This window comes from Microcaecilia unicolor, chromosome 7 (assembly GCF_901765095.1).
Source record: "Microcaecilia unicolor chromosome 7, aMicUni1.1, whole genome shotgun sequence".
NCBI lineage: Eukaryota > Metazoa > Chordata > Amphibia > Gymnophiona > Siphonopidae > Microcaecilia > Microcaecilia unicolor.
Window position 1 is genome coordinate 270699625 of NC_044037.1, and position 20134 is coordinate 270719758.

Below are 20134 nucleotides of genomic sequence, written 5' to 3' on the forward strand. Positions count from 1 at the left end.
AACTCAGTCTGTGCGCTTCATTGAAAATGTCTCTCCTCATTTCACTTCAATGCTAAATAAATTATTGTTTAAAACATACATTATTTTTTTTATAATAAATGCATTGTTAATTAATGACACGTCGAGGAGAGATGCAGAAAAGAAATCTTAGTTATAGATTGTGTTCCGTGCTTGAATAGTCACATGTGTGACCTCAATTCAGCAGCATGCAATAGAGTAGACTCCATGATTAAACACTGTCATTATAACAAATTGAATGGGAACTGCAAGCGTTGAATTGCTTCATAAGAACTTTGGTAGCAGCGAGATTGCTCTGATCTTAATGCTAATATTCAGTGAGCGAGCCTTCTAAGGTTTGTGTCTTAATTAAATTGTCATGAAGAGATGTAAAAAAAAATAGAGTAGTAAACAGCAGATTGTGAGGTCAACTCATTCTTCTCCCTAATGTCTCCCTTGACCACCTCATTCCCAATCTTTCTTCCCTAAACAAATACGTTTGAAAAAAAAAAAAGGCCATCAAGCCATACTCTGTATATTGCCTTAGGATGACTTACCTTTCCGTTTCATCCAGAGCAAATTAAGTAAACAACATCTTTTTCATTCGGGAAATTTCTTCTTTAGATGTATTGTGTCCTGTCAGTTGATGTACATTCAGAATGATTTCTGTGTGCTATCTAACACTGAAGTGGGTAGCAGCATTATAAGTCACCCTGTAGTGTTTTGAAAGGTGTGTGTTTGTATATCGATGCTAAATGTTTCAAATGACTTTCAGCTAGCGAATCCTAGGTGAGTTTTACTAGTATCATTATCTTATGCACCTTAGGCCCCTGTTTACAAATGCGTGCTAACGTTTTTAGCACGCGCTAACCATGTAGACGCTCATAGGAATATTATAGACATCTACATGATTAGCGCATGCTCATTTTTAGCACGTGCTAGAAACTGTACCATGCATTTTTAAACAAGACCCTTAGTGAGGTACGTTACTCAGACATTTTGGGGGGGGGGGATTCTGGTATCCTTCCCCCTTTCCCTCTCTAAGTTCCCCCCCAACTGTTTCCTACCATACATATACCTCATTATACCACAATATCATTTTGTATTCATTCATACTATGTATTTGTTCAAACCGTAGCTGGCTAACGCCGTTAAGGGTTATATGTAAGCCACATTGAGCCTGCAAAAGGTGGGAAAATGTGGGATACAAATGTAACAAATAATATGGTGCCTATAAAATCCACCCAGAAAACATTTTCACCTAAGCATATTCTATAAGTGCCACCTAGATTTTGGCACAGTATATAGAATGCACTTTGTTGATATCCTAGTTCCTAAAAGTATGCGCATCCATTTACACCAATGAAAACATGGCGTAGATCACAGAGCATAGATTAAGGCGCAGAGGGCCATATTCTATAACTATGCATGTAAATTTCAGAATGCCCACGAAACACCTATTTCCACACCCATAACCACGCCCCTATTTGTCTGTGCATGGTAGAAATTAGGCGCAGTACATACGCTTAGCAATTTGTGCATGTAAATTCTAATTATTGCCAATTAGTGCTCATGATTGCTTGTTAAGTGCTGTTATCAACGCTAATGAGGTTGTTAAGCCAATTAAGTTGCATGCATTGTTATAGAATCCACCTGGTTTTCAGTGCGGATCTCTAGGTGCGCTATATAGAATCCAGGGGTTAAGGGCCCGTTTACTAAATTGTAAGTTTTGCACATACCACACTTTAAACACAAGACTTAGTATGCGGTGAGTGCAAAGCCTGTGTTGTGCAAACAGGGGGCTCACCCTTCATCTGCCCTGCATTTACTGCTCAAGACAGTCAGATAATGCAGCACAGGAACCACATTACATGATGTGCCAAATAGCACAGAGGCACCCGTACTATCCCCCACAGAATGTAATGCAGTATAAACCCAGCAAAGAAACGATAACAGGTACCGTTGTCATAATGGTGCTTCTCCCCCCACCCCCACTTTCACGCAGCTCAAGTTCCTCCCATGGCACAACCCCAATTTATTTATTTATTTATTTATTTATTTATCACATTTGTATCCCACCTTTTCCCACTGATTGCAGGCTCAAAGTAGCTTACAATAATATTGTAGTAAATTACAATGCAAGAAGAACAATTTTTACAAGTTGAGCATAATAGAAATAACAGTTGAACAGCGATGGGTATTGAAGTAGGATATCATTAACAATTAATCAGTAGTAAAAATGAAGATAAGGTGTAATTAAAGTCCATTTGATCATATAATAGTAAGGGATAATTCTGATTATGTTGAATCTGGGGAATAAGCCTTCTTTAACAATACTGTTTTCAGTGATTTCCTAAAGTTTAGGTAGTTCTGGGTAGTTTTTGTTAATTTGGGTAAGGCGTTCCCTCCATACACCCACAAAGCACACTTCCAGTCCATGAGAATCCATGATCCACTTCTGACACCCAAACCCACAAGTCTAATCCCCAATCCCCTTCCCAACAAAGCACACTTCCAATCACCAGTCCCCTTCCTGACACCTACAAAGCACAGTTCCAATCCCCTTCCCGACAACCACAAAGCACATTTCCAATCCCCTTCCTGACATCCCTAATCTCCTTCCTGACACCCAAAATGCAAAAATCCAATCCACAATCCCCCTTCCTGAAACCCACAAAGCACACTTCCTCTCCCCAATCCCCTAGCTGTCACAGCCAGCTGCTCTTCCTCTCATCCATGTCCAACCTAGATCTCATTCTCATGTTAGGCAGCTATAGTGGGATTTTTATTGCAGCAGCTGCCTTTCTAATGCAGGAGAAAACAGCACGGGCCCATGCTGTGTCTACCGCACGCACGGTATTCTGCGCATTGGCTGCTTAATGCAGCTCAGCAAATGGACCCCATTAGTCTCACTTAAACTCAACAAAATGCATTTCTTAGCTCAGGATTATTGAGTTGATCATTGTTTTTACTTTAACATCCTCTCCTTCCTTTAGGAATAATTAAACCTAAAAGGCAAAATGAACCAGAACACAGCTTTACTAGCTCTGAATCATTAGATCATGCTGCAGAAGTCTCAGAATCAACGAAGGATCTGCCAAACTGGGGTAACAAGAAAGCCACACAAACACAGGTACAGAGTTACAAGAAGAAAAAATTATATCAATATGTGGATAATAATATGAGTAACAGCAGACTTCTGAAGATATGCCCAGTAAAAGGCTGTTTGAGAAAAGATGCAAACACAGGCATTATGTTGCCTCTGTTCTAGGTAATCAATAGAATAAAATAAAACATAGGAAAGAAAATAAGATGATACCTTTTTAATTTGACTAACAATACATTTTTTGATTAGCTTTCAAAGGTAGCCCTTCTTCGTCAGATCAGAAATAAGCAAATGTTGATAGATGACAGTATGAATAAGTGACACATCAAGGCATTTCAGTGACAGTCTGACAGGGTGAGGGTGGGGTGGATTAAGTGAGAGACAGGGAGAGCCGGGAGGGTGAGGGACAGGAAGATATGCATGGTGATAAGAGGGTGACAAAGCAGTAGAAGTTTATGGTTTATAATGGGCTAGGAAACCCAGATATTTGTTAAATCCTGTCTGGTGGGTGTCAAAATATTTAATCATTCTTACCTCAAAGGTCTTACGTTTCTGTATTGTTTTAAAGTTCCCTTTTAGTATTCTCACCATAAGATCATTGGTACAGTGTTCTGGTTTTGTAAAGTGTTGTCCCACAGTAATCATTGAGTAAGTTCTGAAAGCCAAAACAATACAGGGTTTATACTGTGAATCCTTGTGGTCCTGGGTTAGTCACAAACTTCAGACCCTTTTACTAAACTGCACTGAAAAAAAATTCAACTGGGAGCTTTTACTGCCACCTATTTAGAAGGCGATAAGGGTTCCCACATTGTCAGCATTTTTCAGTTAGCATACACTAATGTCAGCACGCTAGCCGAATAACACTTCCACGCCCATTCTCCACCCCTGATATGCTCGCTCTAAAAACAAAATTTTAAAAAAATTAGTACAAACATATGGCAAAACTAATGCAAAATGCTTTACTGTGTCTTGTGTTAGGCCATTTTCCTGTGTTAAGCTCACATTCGCACTTAGAGGTAAATTCTGTAAATGGCGCATAAAAATGTGCACCAAGAAAACCCGCTTAAGTGGCATTCTATAAGCCACACCTAAAGTTCACCATGGTATATAGAGTACACACGTAAGCAGAAAGTCACACATAAATTTAGGCGTGGCCATTTGCACCAACGAAAATGTGGTGCAAATGTCTGCACCTAAATTGATACACACAGCACCATTATTCGGTAATTATGCATGTAACTCGAAGTCACACCCCTGTTCTGCCCCAAAATGCCCATGAACCTCTCATTCCCGCTCCCCTTTTTTTGGAACGTTTATAAATGTTGGGTGTGGATCCTGCACCTAACTTTACGCATATTGTTCCCAATTAAAACTAATTAGTGCCATTAATTGCTTGTTAAAAAGCCAATTATTGGCACTTATTGGCTTGTTATTCAATTAAATTGCACACGCAAATTGGGAACATGCCTAAATTTACACGTGCAATTTTTGGCAACCTTTACAGAATCGGAGGATTAATGCAGTGTAGTAAAAGGGCTCTTTAGATTGTGAGGCCCTCTGTACCTGAATTGTAACTCACCTTGAACCACAACTGAAAAGGCATGAGCTAAATCCCAAATCTCTTCCCTTTATATATAACACAAATATACTCAGGGCATAAAAGAATTGATTAAAAACCAACATAAATATTAACAATTAAACATAATTACATTCTAACAATAGCAAATCATGTGTCCAAATTACAATCAAAAATTAAGACCAGAATTCAGATCTTGGAAGTTATGAAACATAGGGGCCTTTTACTAAGCTGCGGTAAAAAGTGGCCTTAGCGCACGCTTACACAGGTCTTTCCCATGCACTGAAGCCATTTCTTACTGCAGCAGTAAAATTACTGTTTTAAAAAATTTTTTGTAATAATTGCCATTCATTAATGTCGATGGGAAACAGAAGAAACAAATCTCTGCAAGAGTATATAGTGTATGACAAGACAGCGAAGATGACTCAAAAAGTGGACGACGCCCCAGATAAAAATAGCTGTTTATTGGAGGGTGAACAAGACTCGACACAGCTGTGTTTCGGCCTATGAGGCGTGCATCAAGAGTCTCTTGTGTTCAATAATTATATCCACTTGTAGTGTTTGTCGTCATAAGTGTGTCTAAATAGAAGCTTGATGCGCCCTGTGCGCCGGAATAAAACAAAGCTATAGTTAGCAATAAAACCTCAAGGGTGAGCTCGTAGTTTAAAAGCAATGGTGCACACGGCCATTAAAAATATTACCAAGGGGCCCTTTTGCAAAGCTGCGGGAGGGTTAACGTGTGGGTAGCATGCACCAAATTGGTACTACCTCTGGGCTAGCGCATGCACCCAGCAGTAATTCGGTTTGGCGCATGCCAAATCCTGCGGTAGAAAATATTTTTCTATTTTCTACCTTGGGGGCATTCCTGGTGGTAAATGGAAGTGCAGGCCATGTTGGCACGCGCTGTATGGTTATCGCACGGGTAGCGCATGAGCCCTTAACCGCTAAATCAATGGCTGGCGGTAAGGGCTCAGGCCATAAATAGGCGTGCGATAGTTTTAATTGTTGCGCATGCTCATTTCCCGGCCCGTAAAAAGATGGCCTTTCTCCCAGCCACAGTAAAAAAAAGTGGCCCAGCGCATGCCCAAAAGATACTCCCACACTACCGCAGGCCATTTTTTACATTACTACTACTACTACTACTATTTAGCATTTCTATAGCGCTACAAGGCATACGCAGCGCTGCACAAACATAGAAGAAAGACAGTCCCTGCTCAAAGAGCTTACAATCTATTAGACAAAAAATAAATAAAGTAAGCAAATCAAATCAACTAATGTGAACGGGAAGGAAGAGAGGAGGGTAGGTGGAGGCGAGTGGTTACAAGTGGTTACGAGTCAAAAGCAATGTTAAAGAGGTGGGCTTTCAGTCTAAATTTAAAGGTGGCCAAGGATGGGGCAAGACGTAGGGGTTCAAGAAGTTTATTCCAGGCGTAGGGTGCAGCGAGACAGAAGGCGCGAAGTCTGGAGTTGGCAGTAGTGGAGAAGGGAACAGATAAGAAGGATTTATCCATGGAGCGGAGTGCACGGGAAGGGGTGTAGGGAAGGACGAGTGTGGAGAGATACATTAGCTTTATAAAAAGACCCCCCAAGTGAGCATTTACCGCCAACCATTTTGGAGGTGACCAGGGCTCACAGAGCAATGCTGCTAAGGGTCGACTGGTGCCATTTTGAACCTGAACAACTGATGGGGCAGGAGTGACTAGGAAGCACATGTGAGCAGAGTTTATGCTGGGGGGGGAGGGGGGGTCTGTGCTTCAGGGAATCAGGGGGATGGAGGTGAGAGTGGTTCGGTTGTGCACCATTCCTTTCAAATAGCAGCTCATGGAGGAAAAATAATACCAGCTTAATTTATTTTTCCAGGAATAACATAGCTCATGAGATTGAATGCAAAATGTATTATTCATTTACTTTGGAAGTAACAAACCTGTAGTAGTGAGTTACTGGAGGTTAGTGACTCTCATGGTAAATTAAGCTATGATAAAATATGATATCTTACCCCTCCGTGCATATTATTTTTTGGAAGGAAACATGCCCTCTTTGAAAACTTCTGCAAACTCCGCAGGTGAAATTATCTACGGACTCTGCATCTGTCCACACAGTTTTGAAAATTGCCATTCCATTGGGCAGCTTTTCAATATAATTATTTTGATATAGGTAGCCTAAGAAATCAAAATCAGTGAGTCAAAACATTGTGTTCTGATAGGAAAAAAAAATACTGCTTGCTAATTTCCCCCTTTCAGAAATAACCTCAGTACCCTGCACATGAAGGACTTTGCTGAAATGCAGATTATAATGCTATAGCCATATGGTCTGGCAAATGATTTGTTTGTTTGGCTCAGATGTGCCGTATTGTAAAATGTCACTTTTTGCCCCAGTGTGTATTCATATGGCCAGTCTAAAATTGTCCTATCATTACTGTGCAGGATACAGCCCTACGAGCGTGTACGTATTCTGCCAGCAGCGACAGTGACACTGAAACAGAGTACGAAACCAGCAGTTTTGGAACTGGTGAGGAAAAACTCTTACATATGATGAAGAGGAACAAGCCAGGTAAATGAAAATGTGCCCTCTGGAGATTCCAGAGTCTGGATCCTGGGGGCAGGGGGGTTGGCATTTAATTGACGCTGTGGTTGTTTTTCATGATGCTTTCTGCTTGCTGAATTAATTAGTTTTGTTTTACATTATTTCTCTCTGGCAAAGCAATAGTGAAACATGGTTGTAAAGAGATGATTAGAAGTATGACTCCTAGTTTGATGGTATTTATTTCCTCCTATCAACATTTTATCACATTTCATGTAAGGGATTCAAGGTTTATACGGTATTTGTTTTTATGTGGTGTGAGTCAGCTGAATAGCCATCACATAAAAACTTTATTAGAGCAACCATTAAATACATTTTCAGGAGGCCTGAAATAAAAACCCACAGGAGCCATGGTTTATATTTGGTTTTGGTGAACTTTATCATTGTAACAAATAATCTCTGGCCAGTCAGATTTAAATGAGATCAGAGCAGAGGACTTGCCTGGCTGAGTCAGACCAATGATCCATCAAGCCCAGCATCTTGTCTCCAGCAATGGTTAATCTTGGTCTCTTAGAAGTTACACGTGAGGTCAGAGATGGTTAAATATTATCTCAGCTAGAGTAGGAGTGGATAAACATGTCCCACTGCAGTATGTGCAGCCGGAGTCACTCCTTGTGTGTGTGAGTAAGACTGACAAGTTAGTTACTTCTTCCATTAAAGGCCTGGTTGAAGAGCCAAGCTTTCACCTGCTTCCTGAAGTACAGATAGTCTTGTGCTAAGCGGAGCCTTTCAGGCAATGCATTCCAGAGTGTGTGGGCTACTCCGGAGAAGGCTCGCTTTCGGGTATCACATTATGTAATGTCTTTTGGAGAGAGTGTGGTTAATGAAAATCCTTGGGAGGACTTTAGTGTACTTGGCGGTGTGTGGAGGATCATCCTATTTTTCAAATACTCAGGGCCATTTCCTTTCAGGGCATTTCAGTTCAACTGAAGATTTCTTCTGTGAAGCTGTGCTCCTGACTTATACAGACTTAGGGCCAGCACTTTCATTAGGTCAACCAGGAGATTGAGTAGAGAGCTGGAGCAGCAAAAGGCTATGGGCAATGAAGCTAAGTCCTCTCCCTCCCAGTTCCCACCCTCCTAGAGGCCCTACCCTCGTGCTTTCACTGGAGGCTCAGCTCCCATGGTTGGCAGGAAGGAGGGTGCTTAGTAGCGCTGTTTCCTCATCTTCTGTGCAGGGTTCATCTCATACTCTGAGCCATGAAATTCCATGCCCTCTTGACTCATACCTGGAGACTGACTCCATACAACAGAGGAAGCTGGCATGCTATTCAGGGTCCTTCATCTGGGCATAGGAGCCACCTTTTCAAAATTATTGGGGGTGCTAAGCCCAATGGAAATAACCTCTCCCTGGACACATACAAGGAATTTTCTTAATATTGTGGGTGCTCAAGCACCCACAGAGTCGGCTCCTATGTTGCTGGGCACAGGACCTAAGCAGCCAGGGAAGTGCTGAATTAGGGCCTTCGGGAGAGATGGGCCAAGTCAGTAAGTTGCAAGAGGGGCTAGAGCCAGAGGGGCAGTGGGTGGGTGGCACAAGATTAAAGGTTTGCCTAGTGCACTAAATATCCTTGCAGCAGCCCTCTGCAAACCATCTACAGATGACCATATTCCCAGCAATAAATTTAGCAGCTTAGTTATTCATTGACTGAAAAAATATCTTTCTTATCAGTTAGTTTCATGGAATGTCACCTATTATAGAAGAGAAATTGGACTTGATATACCACCTTTCCATAACTATATTCAAAGTGGGTTATATAGTATATACAGATACTTATTTATATCTAGGGCAATGGAGAGTTAAGTGACTTACCCAGAGTTAAAAGGAACTGCATTGGGAATTGAACCCCGTTCTCCAGGGTCAAAGTCTGCTGCACGAACCACTACACTAACCACTAGGCTACTCCAACTCCACTGTGTAAAAGGACAATTTGTTCACACTGGTGATTTTATTTAGTTATTTATTTGATGACATTTATATCCCACATTATCTCAAGCACATTTAAGTTCAATGTACCCTTGCAGATATTACAATAATATAATGACTAAAGAATGGGTGTTAGAGTTACAAATATGAAATAAGGACGAGAGATGAAGAGAGACTAGGGTTAACGGTAATATAGTTTGCATTGTAAATATAATAGTTTAATTATTGCTATAAACAGTAGCACAGTTATGCTATTGGTTGTTATTAGTAGGAATTTTTTTGAAAAGGAAGTTGTTTTAACATTTTACAAAAACTCACTGATTTCATATCTTCATAAGTTTCGGGAGGGAATTCCACTATTTTCTTACTCCGTTATGTAAATCCTGCCCGGAGAACTGATTTAACTGCTACTTTCTTACAACTGGGGTAGTGAAGAAGTAAGTAATCTCTGCTTCCCACGTTTCAGTTTTGATAAGGAAGCTTAACTAAGGATTTCATATATGGGTCCTTTTACAAAGGTACATAAGGACCTATGGGCGTCCAGCGTGAGCCATATCGCCATTACCACCCAGCTACTTCTGCCCCGGATGGGAATTCCGTGTGCGCCCAAAATATGCGGTGGAAAACAGCAGTGGGCACGGGCTGCATGCCTACCGCCTGGGTAGCACGTGAGACCTTACCGCTAAGTCAATGGGTGGCAGTAAGGTCTCAGGCCGAAAATGGATGCGCGCTGTTTTTTATTTTGCCGCACGTCCATTTTCCGGCCCCTTAATAGAGGCCCTTTTTCCAGGACGTGGTAAAAAAACGGCCCAGTGTGCGCCCAAAAGACACGCTCGCACTGCCGCAGGCCACATTGTGCCGTTACCAGGGGCGTATCTGCGTGGGGCCATGGGGGCCTGGGCCCCGGTAGATTTGGCCCTGGCCCCCCTGCCGACGACCCTCTCCACCCCTCCTCCCGCCACCAACCCGCCGTCGCCTATCTTTGCACGTCAGGACGTCAGACTCAGAATTTGAAACTGAAGGAAGCTTTGCTGCAACAGAAGAGAGGACCTCGGCTGGCGGGAGTTGGGGTCCCCCGCCAGCTTTGCAACGGAAGGACCTCGGCTGGCGGGGGTTGGGGTCCCCCGCCAGCAAATGTAGGCGACGGCGGTGGGGGAAGGTTGGCGGCGGGAGGGGGGTGGAGAGGGTCATCGGCAGGTGGGGGGGTCAAAGTTGGCGGCGGGGGGGGGGTCTGGCAATAGCAGGGGGGGGGGCTAAAATGTGCCCCCTCACTCTGGCTCTGGTCCCCCTCTCCCCAAAGTCAAGATACGCCTCTGTCTGTTGCTAAGTAAAATGGCCCTATATTGATGAGCCATCCCATATAATATTTGAAAGGTGATCACACATAGTTTGAAAACAACTCTAGCTTTGATAGGAAACCGGTTTAATTTCAGAAGCAGTGGAGTGGCCCTCTCGAAGCGTGGAGCCCTGTGGACAAGTCAGGCCGCTGTATTCTGTTCAGTTTGCAGTTTTTTGAGAATGTTTTCTTTACAACCAGCATAAATGGCATTACAATAATCCATCTGTGATAATACTAACGATTGCATTAGAGTACGGAAGATCTATCATTTCCCCTCTGAGTTGTGTCTTTACCAAACTCCTTCAGAAAGGAGTGATTCCCATTATTTGTATTGCCTTTTTTATCTTTTGTGAAATTGGTGCCCAGAATTGCACATAGTACTTAAGTTATAGACATGTCAGGTTGGTATTAATTAAGACTTAGTTCACAATGTTTTATTGGTAACTGAAGGCAGGTTGCGCTTAGAATACTATAGATATTTCTTTCTCCTTAGAAAGGTCACAGTCAGAGTTTGTACCTGAGATAAAGGAGGGTGAAATGACTTGCTCAAGAAGCATCAGCAAAACTGAATCCTGGCTTTTCTGGTTCTGTACCTGCCCTTCCTCCTTCCACCTCATTGGCCCATAAACAGACATTATAATTATGACTGCAAGTTAATAGTAAACATAGTAGATGACGGCAGAAAAAAGACCTGCACGCTCCATCCAGTCTGCCCAACAAGACAACTCATGTGTGCTACTTTTTGTGTATACCCTACTTTGATTTGTACCTGTGCTCTTCAGGGCACAGACCGTATAAGTCTGCCCAGCACTATCCCCGCCTCCAACCACCAGCCCCGTCTCCCAACCACCGGCTCTGGCACAGACCGTATAAGTCTGCCCAGCACTATCCCTGCCTCCCAACCTCCAGTCCTGCCTCCCACCACCGGCTTTGGCACAGACCATATATGTCTGCCCAGCACTATCCCTGCCTCCCACCACCGGCTCTGGCACAGACCGTATAAGTCTGCCCAGCACTATCCCTGCCTCCCAACCACCAGCCCCGCCTCCCACCACCAGCTCTGCCACCCAATCTCGGTTAAGCTCCTGAGGATCCATTCCTTCTGAATAGGATTCCTTTATGTTTATCCCACGCATGTTTGAATTCCATTACCGTTTTCATCTCCACCACCTCCCGGGGGAGGGCATTCCAAGCATCCACCACTCTCTCCGTGAAGAAATACTTCCTGACATTTTTCTTGAGTCTGCCCCCCTTCAATCTCATTTCATGTCGTCTCGTTCTACCGCCTTCGCATCTCCGGAAAAGGTTCGTTTGCAGATTAATACCTTTCAAATATTTGAACGTCTGTATCATATCACCCCTGTTTCTCCTTTCCTCCAGGGTATACATGTTCAGGTCAGCAAGTCTCTCCTCATACATCTTGTAACGCAAATCCCAAACCATTCTCGTAGCTTTTCTTTGCACCGCTTCGATTCTTTTTACATGCTTAGCAAGATACGGTCTCCAAAACTGAACACAATACTCCAGATGGGGCCTCACCAATGACTTATACAGGGGCATCAACACTCCCTTTCTTCTGCTGGTCACACCTCTCTCTATACAGCCCAACAACCTTCTAGATACAGCCACCGCCTTGTCACACTGTTTCGTCTCCTTCAAATCCTCAGATACTATCAAAGTTAGCTATGCGATTAATGCATTAATCATTAGTCACAATTAAAAAGTGTAATCGCACTGCGGAATCTCCTTTGTCCTACAAACATCTCTTCTGCTCTCTTCCATTCCTGACTCTATCCTCAGCATGATCCAGCATCTTTCCCTTCAACTAGGATTCATCATCGGCCCCTGCACGTCAGCCTACCTTAAAAATGGTCTTCTATTGGTCAACAGCAGCGGCAGTGTTGCACATATGCTGCCTGCATTCTGCTCCAAAGCTTTCCCTCTGGCCTGTTCTGCCTCCTCTGATATCACTTCTTGATTTTGCGTGGGCGGGATGGGTCAGAAGGAAATCTTCAGACGTGGTCGCAAGCAGCCACTGTCAGGGACCGACAGAAGACCATCTTGATGGAAGACTGGGGGAGGGGGAAAGGGGAATTGAGAGGGGGCAGATGCCGAACCCTGAGTGGGGGAGTGGAGTGAGCTGTAGACCTGCAAGCAGAACTGGAGGGGTCACCAGTGGAAGCTATTTCCTAAACAGCAGCCACGAAAAGAACTTTGGGTTGCTCACCACCAAGTTTGTGTTGCTACTCTTGAGGGTGGAGGGGAGGAAGAGTGAGGTACTGAACAATAGGAGGGTGGGAGAAAGAAAGATAATGAACCTGGGGGAAGAGGAAAGGGAGGGAAGGAAGAGAAAGGTAGATATGTTGGATCTGGGGGGTGGGAGGGAGAGAGATTATCAGTCCTTTAGAGAAGGGAAATGGGATGGGATTTACTACACGGCCTTTCTGCGGTTACAATCAAAGCGGTTTACATATTAAGAGGGTCTTTTACAAAGGCGCGCTAGTGTTTTTAGCATGCACTAAGTTTTAGTGTATGCTAACTGTAGTGTGTAGCGTGTGCTAATTTTTAGTGCACGCTAAAAATGCTAGCGTGCCTTAGTTGGAAGACCCCTATATACAGATAATTTTTTGTACCTGGGGTAATGGAGATTTAAGTGATTTTGTCCAGAGTCACAAGGAGCTGCAGTGAGGAATAAATAGATTAATAAACTTTAATTGTGCGATCAATCACAATTAAAAATTGAAATGCAGTCCTAATTATAATTTTTGCAGTTGTATTCTCTATTCCTTTCCAAATAGTAACTAATATTCTAGTTGCATTATGGACCACACTGCACACTGAGCTGAAATTTGCAATGATTGTCCTTAATGGCTCCAAGATCCTTTGCGTGAATGATAACTTCTAATATGGAACCCAGAGTTTTCTGTTTCTCTACATTGTGCATGTTTTTGTTTCTTTACTTAATTTTTTTTTTAATTTTAAGAAGTCTTTATTCAAGGGGACTACACATTATACAAAGAGAAACCATGCATAGTCTTAGAACAGTTTTGAATAAAAACAAACAGAGCCAAGAAAAAAGCAATCTGATCCAACTCAATACAATGTTCGCCTAACCCCAAAAGACACATAGAAACTTCTATATTTTTAATAAGTTTTTAAGCTGTAAAAACCCCCACCCCCACCCACCTGAATCCCCCAACCCCACCACCCTAAAAAAACCCACACACCAGACCCCCCCCCCCCCCGCACTACCACCATAAGCCTCATCACGAACAGTTCGAAATAAAAAGCTCCCAAATTGCTTCCCATTTAGCCAGAGTTTTACGACGTATTGCACATTGCCTCTCCATTTCACAAACATACCACAACGTTTTCACCCATTTTATCAAGGAAGGGACCTGAGGAGATCTCCACTGAGCGGCCAACATAACCCTGGCCGCCAGCATTGCATATCTCACCAGCAGAGACTGTGATGTGGTCAAACCCGGAGGTTTCTTAGGAAAAAGAAAATTTCAGGTGCCCATTTGATAGGCTGACCAATCCACCTTTGAAGACGGTACTGGACAGCCTTCCAAAAAGCCCTAGCTTTACCACATGCCCACCAAATATGGCCCATTGTCCCCCTCTGACCACAATTCCTCCAACACAATGGAGATACTGACTCAAACAAATGGTTCAAGCGAACCGGTGTCAAATACCACCTATAGAATACTTTATTTATTCAAAAGGTTGTCAGCAATCAACATACACATATCAACTGCTCCATGTTTATCATTTGTGCTTGCCCTCATTAAATTTCATCTGCCATTTAGTTCCCCAGTTCCTCAATCTCACAAGCTCCTCCTGCAGTTCTTCACAAAAAGCTGAGTAATTGTATCCACTGCAATTTTGACCATGTCATAAGTACACAAGTAATGCCATTCTGGGAAAAGACCAAGGGTCCATCGAGCCCAGCATCCTGTCCACGACAGCGGCCAATCCAGGCCAAGGGCACCTGGCAAGCTTCCCAAACGTACAAACATTCTATACATGTTATTCCCGGAATTGTGGATTTTTCCCAAGTCCATTTAGTAGCGGTTTATGGACTTGTCCTTTAGGAAACCGTCTAACCCCTTTTTAAACTCTGCCAAGCTAACCGCCTTCACCACGTTCTCCGGCAACGAATTCCAGAGTTTAATTATGCGCTGGGTGAAGAAAACGTTTCTCCGATTTGTTTTAAATTTACTACACTGTAGTTTCATCGCATGCCCCCTAGTCCTAGTATTTTTGGAAAGCGTGAACAGACGCTTCACATCCACCTGTTCCACTCTGTCCTCCACTGTTAAGCAACACTGGTCCTAGTACAGACCCCTGTGGCACTTCACTCCACTGGAAAACTGACTGTTTAGTACTACTATTTGTTTCTGATCCTTTTCCAGTTATTAGTCAATAGGAAATCACCTCCTATCCCATGAATATTTAATTATCTCTTGGAAATCTCTTCTAAAAATCCAAATACATTATTGTTATTAACTGGTTCACTCTTAACTATGTGCTTTATAAAAAAAAAAAAAAGGACTTCCGATACATCTGTCAAACATGACTTATCTTTGCTAAATCCATCATTTTTCCTAGCACGTTCATCAGGGTCACTGGTCTGTTGTTGCCTGAGTCATCCCTGGAGCCTCTTTTTAAATCTGGCTTTATATTGGCTACCTTCGTTCTCGGTTGCAATGGCAGATTTTAATGATAAGTTACAGATTACTAATAGAAGGCTTGCAGGTTTATGTTTGACTTCTGAACTCTTTTTTATATTCTCTCTCTTTTTTTTTTTTTGCATTAGTGTGTTCCCTTCTCCAGTACTGCCAACTCCAGACTTCGCGCCTTCTGTCTCGCTGTACCCTACGCCTGGAATAAACTTCCTGAGCCCCTACGTCTTGCCCCATCCTTGGCCACCTTTAAATCTAGACTGAAAGCCCACCTCTTTAACATTGCTTTTGACTTGTAACCACTCGCCTCCACCTACCCTCCTCTCCTCCTTCCTGTGCACATTAATTGATTTGATTTGCTTACTTTATTTTTTGTCTATTAGATTGTAAGCTCTTTGAGCAGGGACTGTCTTTCTTCTATGTTTGTGCAGCGCTGCGTACGCCATGTAGCGCTATAGAAATGCTAAATAGTAGTAGTAGTAATCTCAAGGAGTATCAACATTCCATGTAGAACCCCAAAGAATAGCAAGATTCTGGAATCCTAAAGAGTGACAAGATTCCATGCAGAATCTCAAAGAGTAGCAACATTCCATGTAGAACCCCAAAGAATAGCAAGATTCTGGAATCGTAAAGAGTGACAAGATTCCATGCAAGATTCGTAACCACTTGTAACCACTCGCCTCCACCTACCCTCCTCTCTTCCTTCCCGTTCACATTAATTGATTTGATTACTTTATTTTTTGTCTATTAGATTGTAAGCTCTTTGAGCAGGGACTGTCTTTCTTCTATGTTTGTGCAGCGTTGCGTACGCCTTGTAGCGCTACAGAAATGCTAAATAGTAGTAGTAGTAGTTATGTGATTTTGCATTGCAGCAGTTTATTAATGCAAAAGCTTTCGCACAAACCCCCAAATTCTATAAATGGTGCCTTAAGTTTGCATGCTAATTTGACTGCATAGCCAAATTGTGCGCACAACTTAATTGATTAACAAGCCAATCAACGGCACTAATTGACTTTAATTAGAATTTTCACGCACAACTTTCTAGGCATATTCTATAACGTGGTTCTCGTAAATTCTAATCTGCCCAACCAAAAAGGGGATGTGGCTATGGGTGTGGAATAGATAGGTCGTGGGCATTTCAAAAAACTATGCACACTATTGTAGAATGCACCTGATTTGCGCCTAAGTTAGACACAGGTATTTAGGCCTGGCTTTAGATGGCCTAAATGGGGACACTAAAATTTTAGTCACAAGAATGGTGTGGTATTCTATAAACTATGCGTAACTTTAGGCATAGCTTATAGAATCGGGCTAAGCACATGGTTTCTTGGAGCCAATTTTTAAGGCACCATTTATAGAATGTGGTCCATAGTGTAGTTTTAGCAAAGTGAGTTCACAGAAGTGCACTTTGTGCACATAAGTGATTTTTAAAATGCCTGCAGATTTGTACTTTTTAGCATTTCTGTGCATTATGTGCTTTTTGTTGTGCAAGGCGTAGTTCAGAAAAGACATGTCACACTTTAGTATGTAGGGTGCTTTCACGCTTATTTTCGAAAGAGAAGGGCGCCTAACTTTCGACACAAATCGGGAGATGGGTGTCCTTCTCGCAAGGTCGCCCAAATCGGCATAATCGAAAGCCGATTTTTTTTTTTTTTTTAATGTTTGAATATTTTATTGAGCATCATTACAATACAACAATGTAAACGTATTCATTTTTCCCCCACATTTCCCCCCCCTCCCCCCTCCTCCCCCTCCCAGCTCTATTTCAACTGTCCTTATTGGGTTAATCGCTTAAATCGAGACCACAGTTCAGAAGATGGGCTGTACCTTCCCATTCTTTTGTCCGTTAGTTGCTCCAATTCCCCGACCAGGGAAAGTTTCAGAGTCCAGTCCAGCTCAGAGGGAGCCATCTGTTTCTTCCAATGCATTGCAATGACACTCTTAGCCGCTGTTAAACAAATCCTCTTAAGGCGCCTCTGCCATTTAGTTCCTCTTCTGTTACCGAGACCCAAAAGACACCAGTGCGGCGTACATTGAAACGGCTTATTCGTACTTTCTGAAATTTTTGTCGTTACTGTCTTCCAAAATGGTTGTAAAGTCCGGCACGACCACCAAATATGCAAGAAAGTCCCCTCCTCATCTCCACACCTCCAACACAGTGAGGATGCCGAGGAGAACATAGCATGTAATCGATGCGGGGTATAATACCACCGCGACAATATCTTAAAGGCATTTTCTTTTAACAACACACAATTCAAAGCTTTTTTGACTTCTACTACTATAGCCTTCCACTCATTTACTGTAAACTCCCGTTGCAGATCCTGTTCCCATTTTATCATATAAGCACATTTCTCAAAAGATCTACCTCTAATCAATTTGTACAACATAGATATAACTCTTTTCATTTTCCCCAATGAGCCCCACAAATTTTCAAGTTCCTCATATTCTTCCGGGTCCCTCTTCAACCACCCTTGTTGGCTCATATAATGCTTGACTTGTATATAAAAATAAGTATCTCCCGCACCTCCCCCACACTGTTCCCGGATCTCCTCTAAGGGTCTTAACTCCCCATCATCCAGGAGATCCCTGAAACAAGTCAACCCCTCCTCTTCCCACCACCCTGCAACCTGGTGACCCATTCCCACTTGAAAAGCCGGTTCCCAACCTATACCTGCCATTGTGGAAGTTTTCCTCTTTAGCCAGAACCTGGTTCTGAAAGAGGCCCACAAGGTCAACAGATGGTTCACAAATGGATTTGTTGTCATTTGACCGTATACCCTCGGTTCTATTGAAGCCCATATAACCGACTTCAACTTATAACCCTGCACCATCTCTTGGTCTAAACTAGCCACCACCGATGGAGCCTCCTGACTCCATGCCACCACAGCCCAAAAGTACCATTCCAAATTGGGCACCCCCCTTCCCCCCAGGTCTACCGACTTCCACATCAATTTCCTATGTATTCTCGGAGCTTTACCCCCCCATATAAATTTCATAATCTCCCCCTGAAGCTTATTTATTTCCCTTTTAGGTACCTGCACAGGCAAAGTCTGAAACAGGAACAAAATCCGGGGTAAGATATTCATTCGTACTGTGGCTATTCTCCCCCACCAGGATAGCCATTTACCCTGCCATCCCGCCATGTCTCTATGTACTTGTTGAAACAACGGTCCATAATTTAGTGAATGTAGCTGATTCAACTCAGAGGGTATCTGGACCCCTAAGTATTTGATATTGCTCTTCTTTAGTCGAAATGAGAACCCCTGGAGCATTTCTACAAGTCGACCCTGTGGGATAGTCACCCCCAGAACTTCAGACTTGTCATAGTTTATCCAAAACCCTGAAATTCTACCAAATTGATTGAGCTCTTTCACCAAGTTTGGCAAAGTCGTCAGGGGACTCGTGACAAAAAACAGAATATCGTCAGCAAATAATGCCAGCTTGTGTTCCCTGCCCGCTACTACCATCCCTTTTATGTCACCCATCTCCCTTATCCTCTGCGCCAGCGGTTCAATCGATATCGCAAACAACAAGGGAGATAGTGGGCAACCTTGCCTCGTACCTCTCCCTATCTTAAATGCATTAGAATACCCCCCGTTTACCTTGATCCTCGCCGAGGGTCCTTCATATAACCTTTGCAACCATCCTATCAACCCCTCTCCAACACCTAGATGCCTCAAAACCTCCCATAAATAGGGCCACTCCACCCTGTCAAAAGCTTTTTCAGCATCTGTGCTTAGCAAGGCCATATGTCGACCCTTCTGTTGAGCCTCCCAAATAATATGCAGTGTACGACGTATATTATCGGCTACTTGTCTCCCCGCTACAAACCCTGATTGATCTGGGTGGATTAATTTGGGCAATATCCCCCCTAATCTGTTCGCAAGGACCTTGGAGAGAATCTTAACATCCAAATTAATTAGGGAAATTGGTCTATAGGACCCACATGCAGAAGGGTCTTTGCCTGGTTTCAGTATGAGCGATATACCAGCTTCGTGCATACTAGATGGGAGGGAACTGCCCTGAAAACAAGCATTGCCCACCCTTACCAACAACGGCCCTACCTCCCCAGCAAAGATTTTATAGAACTTTGCAGAGTAGCCATCTACTCCTGGGGCCTTCCCTCCTTTAAGTCCTTTTATGACCTGCCTAATTTCCTCCAAATGAAAGGGGGCCTCTAGCTTTTCACAATCCTCACGAGATAACTTGGGCAACGTAAGAGAGCACAATTCCTTTCTAATTTCACCTTCCTCCACCCCAATAGTGCTAGTATATAGTGTACTATAAAATTTCAAAAATTGATCTCTAATCTCTCTGTCCTTGTAAAGGATCTGATCCCCCTGCCCTTTAATTTTGGTAATCAACGAGTCCCGTTGACGGTGTCTCAAACAGTTAGCCAGCATCCTCCCTGACTTATTGCCAAATTCAAAAAACTTATGCTGGAGACGTTTCCTCAGGAACTCCACTCGTTCAACCTGTATTTGATCCAAGGCCGCCCTCCATTTATGTACCTCCCGCAACTCCTCTCCTAACCCCCCTTCCTGATGCTTACGCTCCCAGTAGGCCAACCTCTCCCTGGCTTCCAGTTCTTTCGCCTCCCGTTCCTGTTTTTTCCTGGCGCCCCATTTAATTAGGTGACCCCGTACCACCGCCTTTAAAGCATCCCAGAGTGTGCCCTCCGACACCACCCCCATGTCATTCATACTACAGTAATCTTGAATTACCTTGCGTAAGTCCTCACATACCTGTTTATCGCCCAAGATGCCCTCATTAAGCCTCCAAAATCTCTGTTTATCCTCTTCTCCCAACCCCTTCAAGTCAAGTTCTACTGGGGCATGGTCAGAGACATAGACCCCACATCTGCATCCACAACGTGTTCCCATAAGACCCGGCTACACCAAATCATATCAATTCGTGTATAT

The 20134-nt window shown here is 43.1% G+C and overlaps 1 protein-coding gene across 1 annotated transcript in view; it reads left to right on the forward strand.

Moving 5' to 3' along the window:
* NCKAP5 (NCK associated protein 5) overlaps positions 1–20134 on the forward strand; it is an 898061-nt gene that overhangs the window by 818204 nt on the left and 59723 nt on the right. The window contains exons 16-17 of the mRNA XM_030209965.1: positions 2994–3130; positions 7103–7229. Of these exons, the coding sequence (XP_030065825.1) occupies positions 2994–3130; positions 7103–7229 (264 nt within the window). The remainder of the gene's footprint in view (positions 1–2993; positions 3131–7102; positions 7230–20134) is intronic.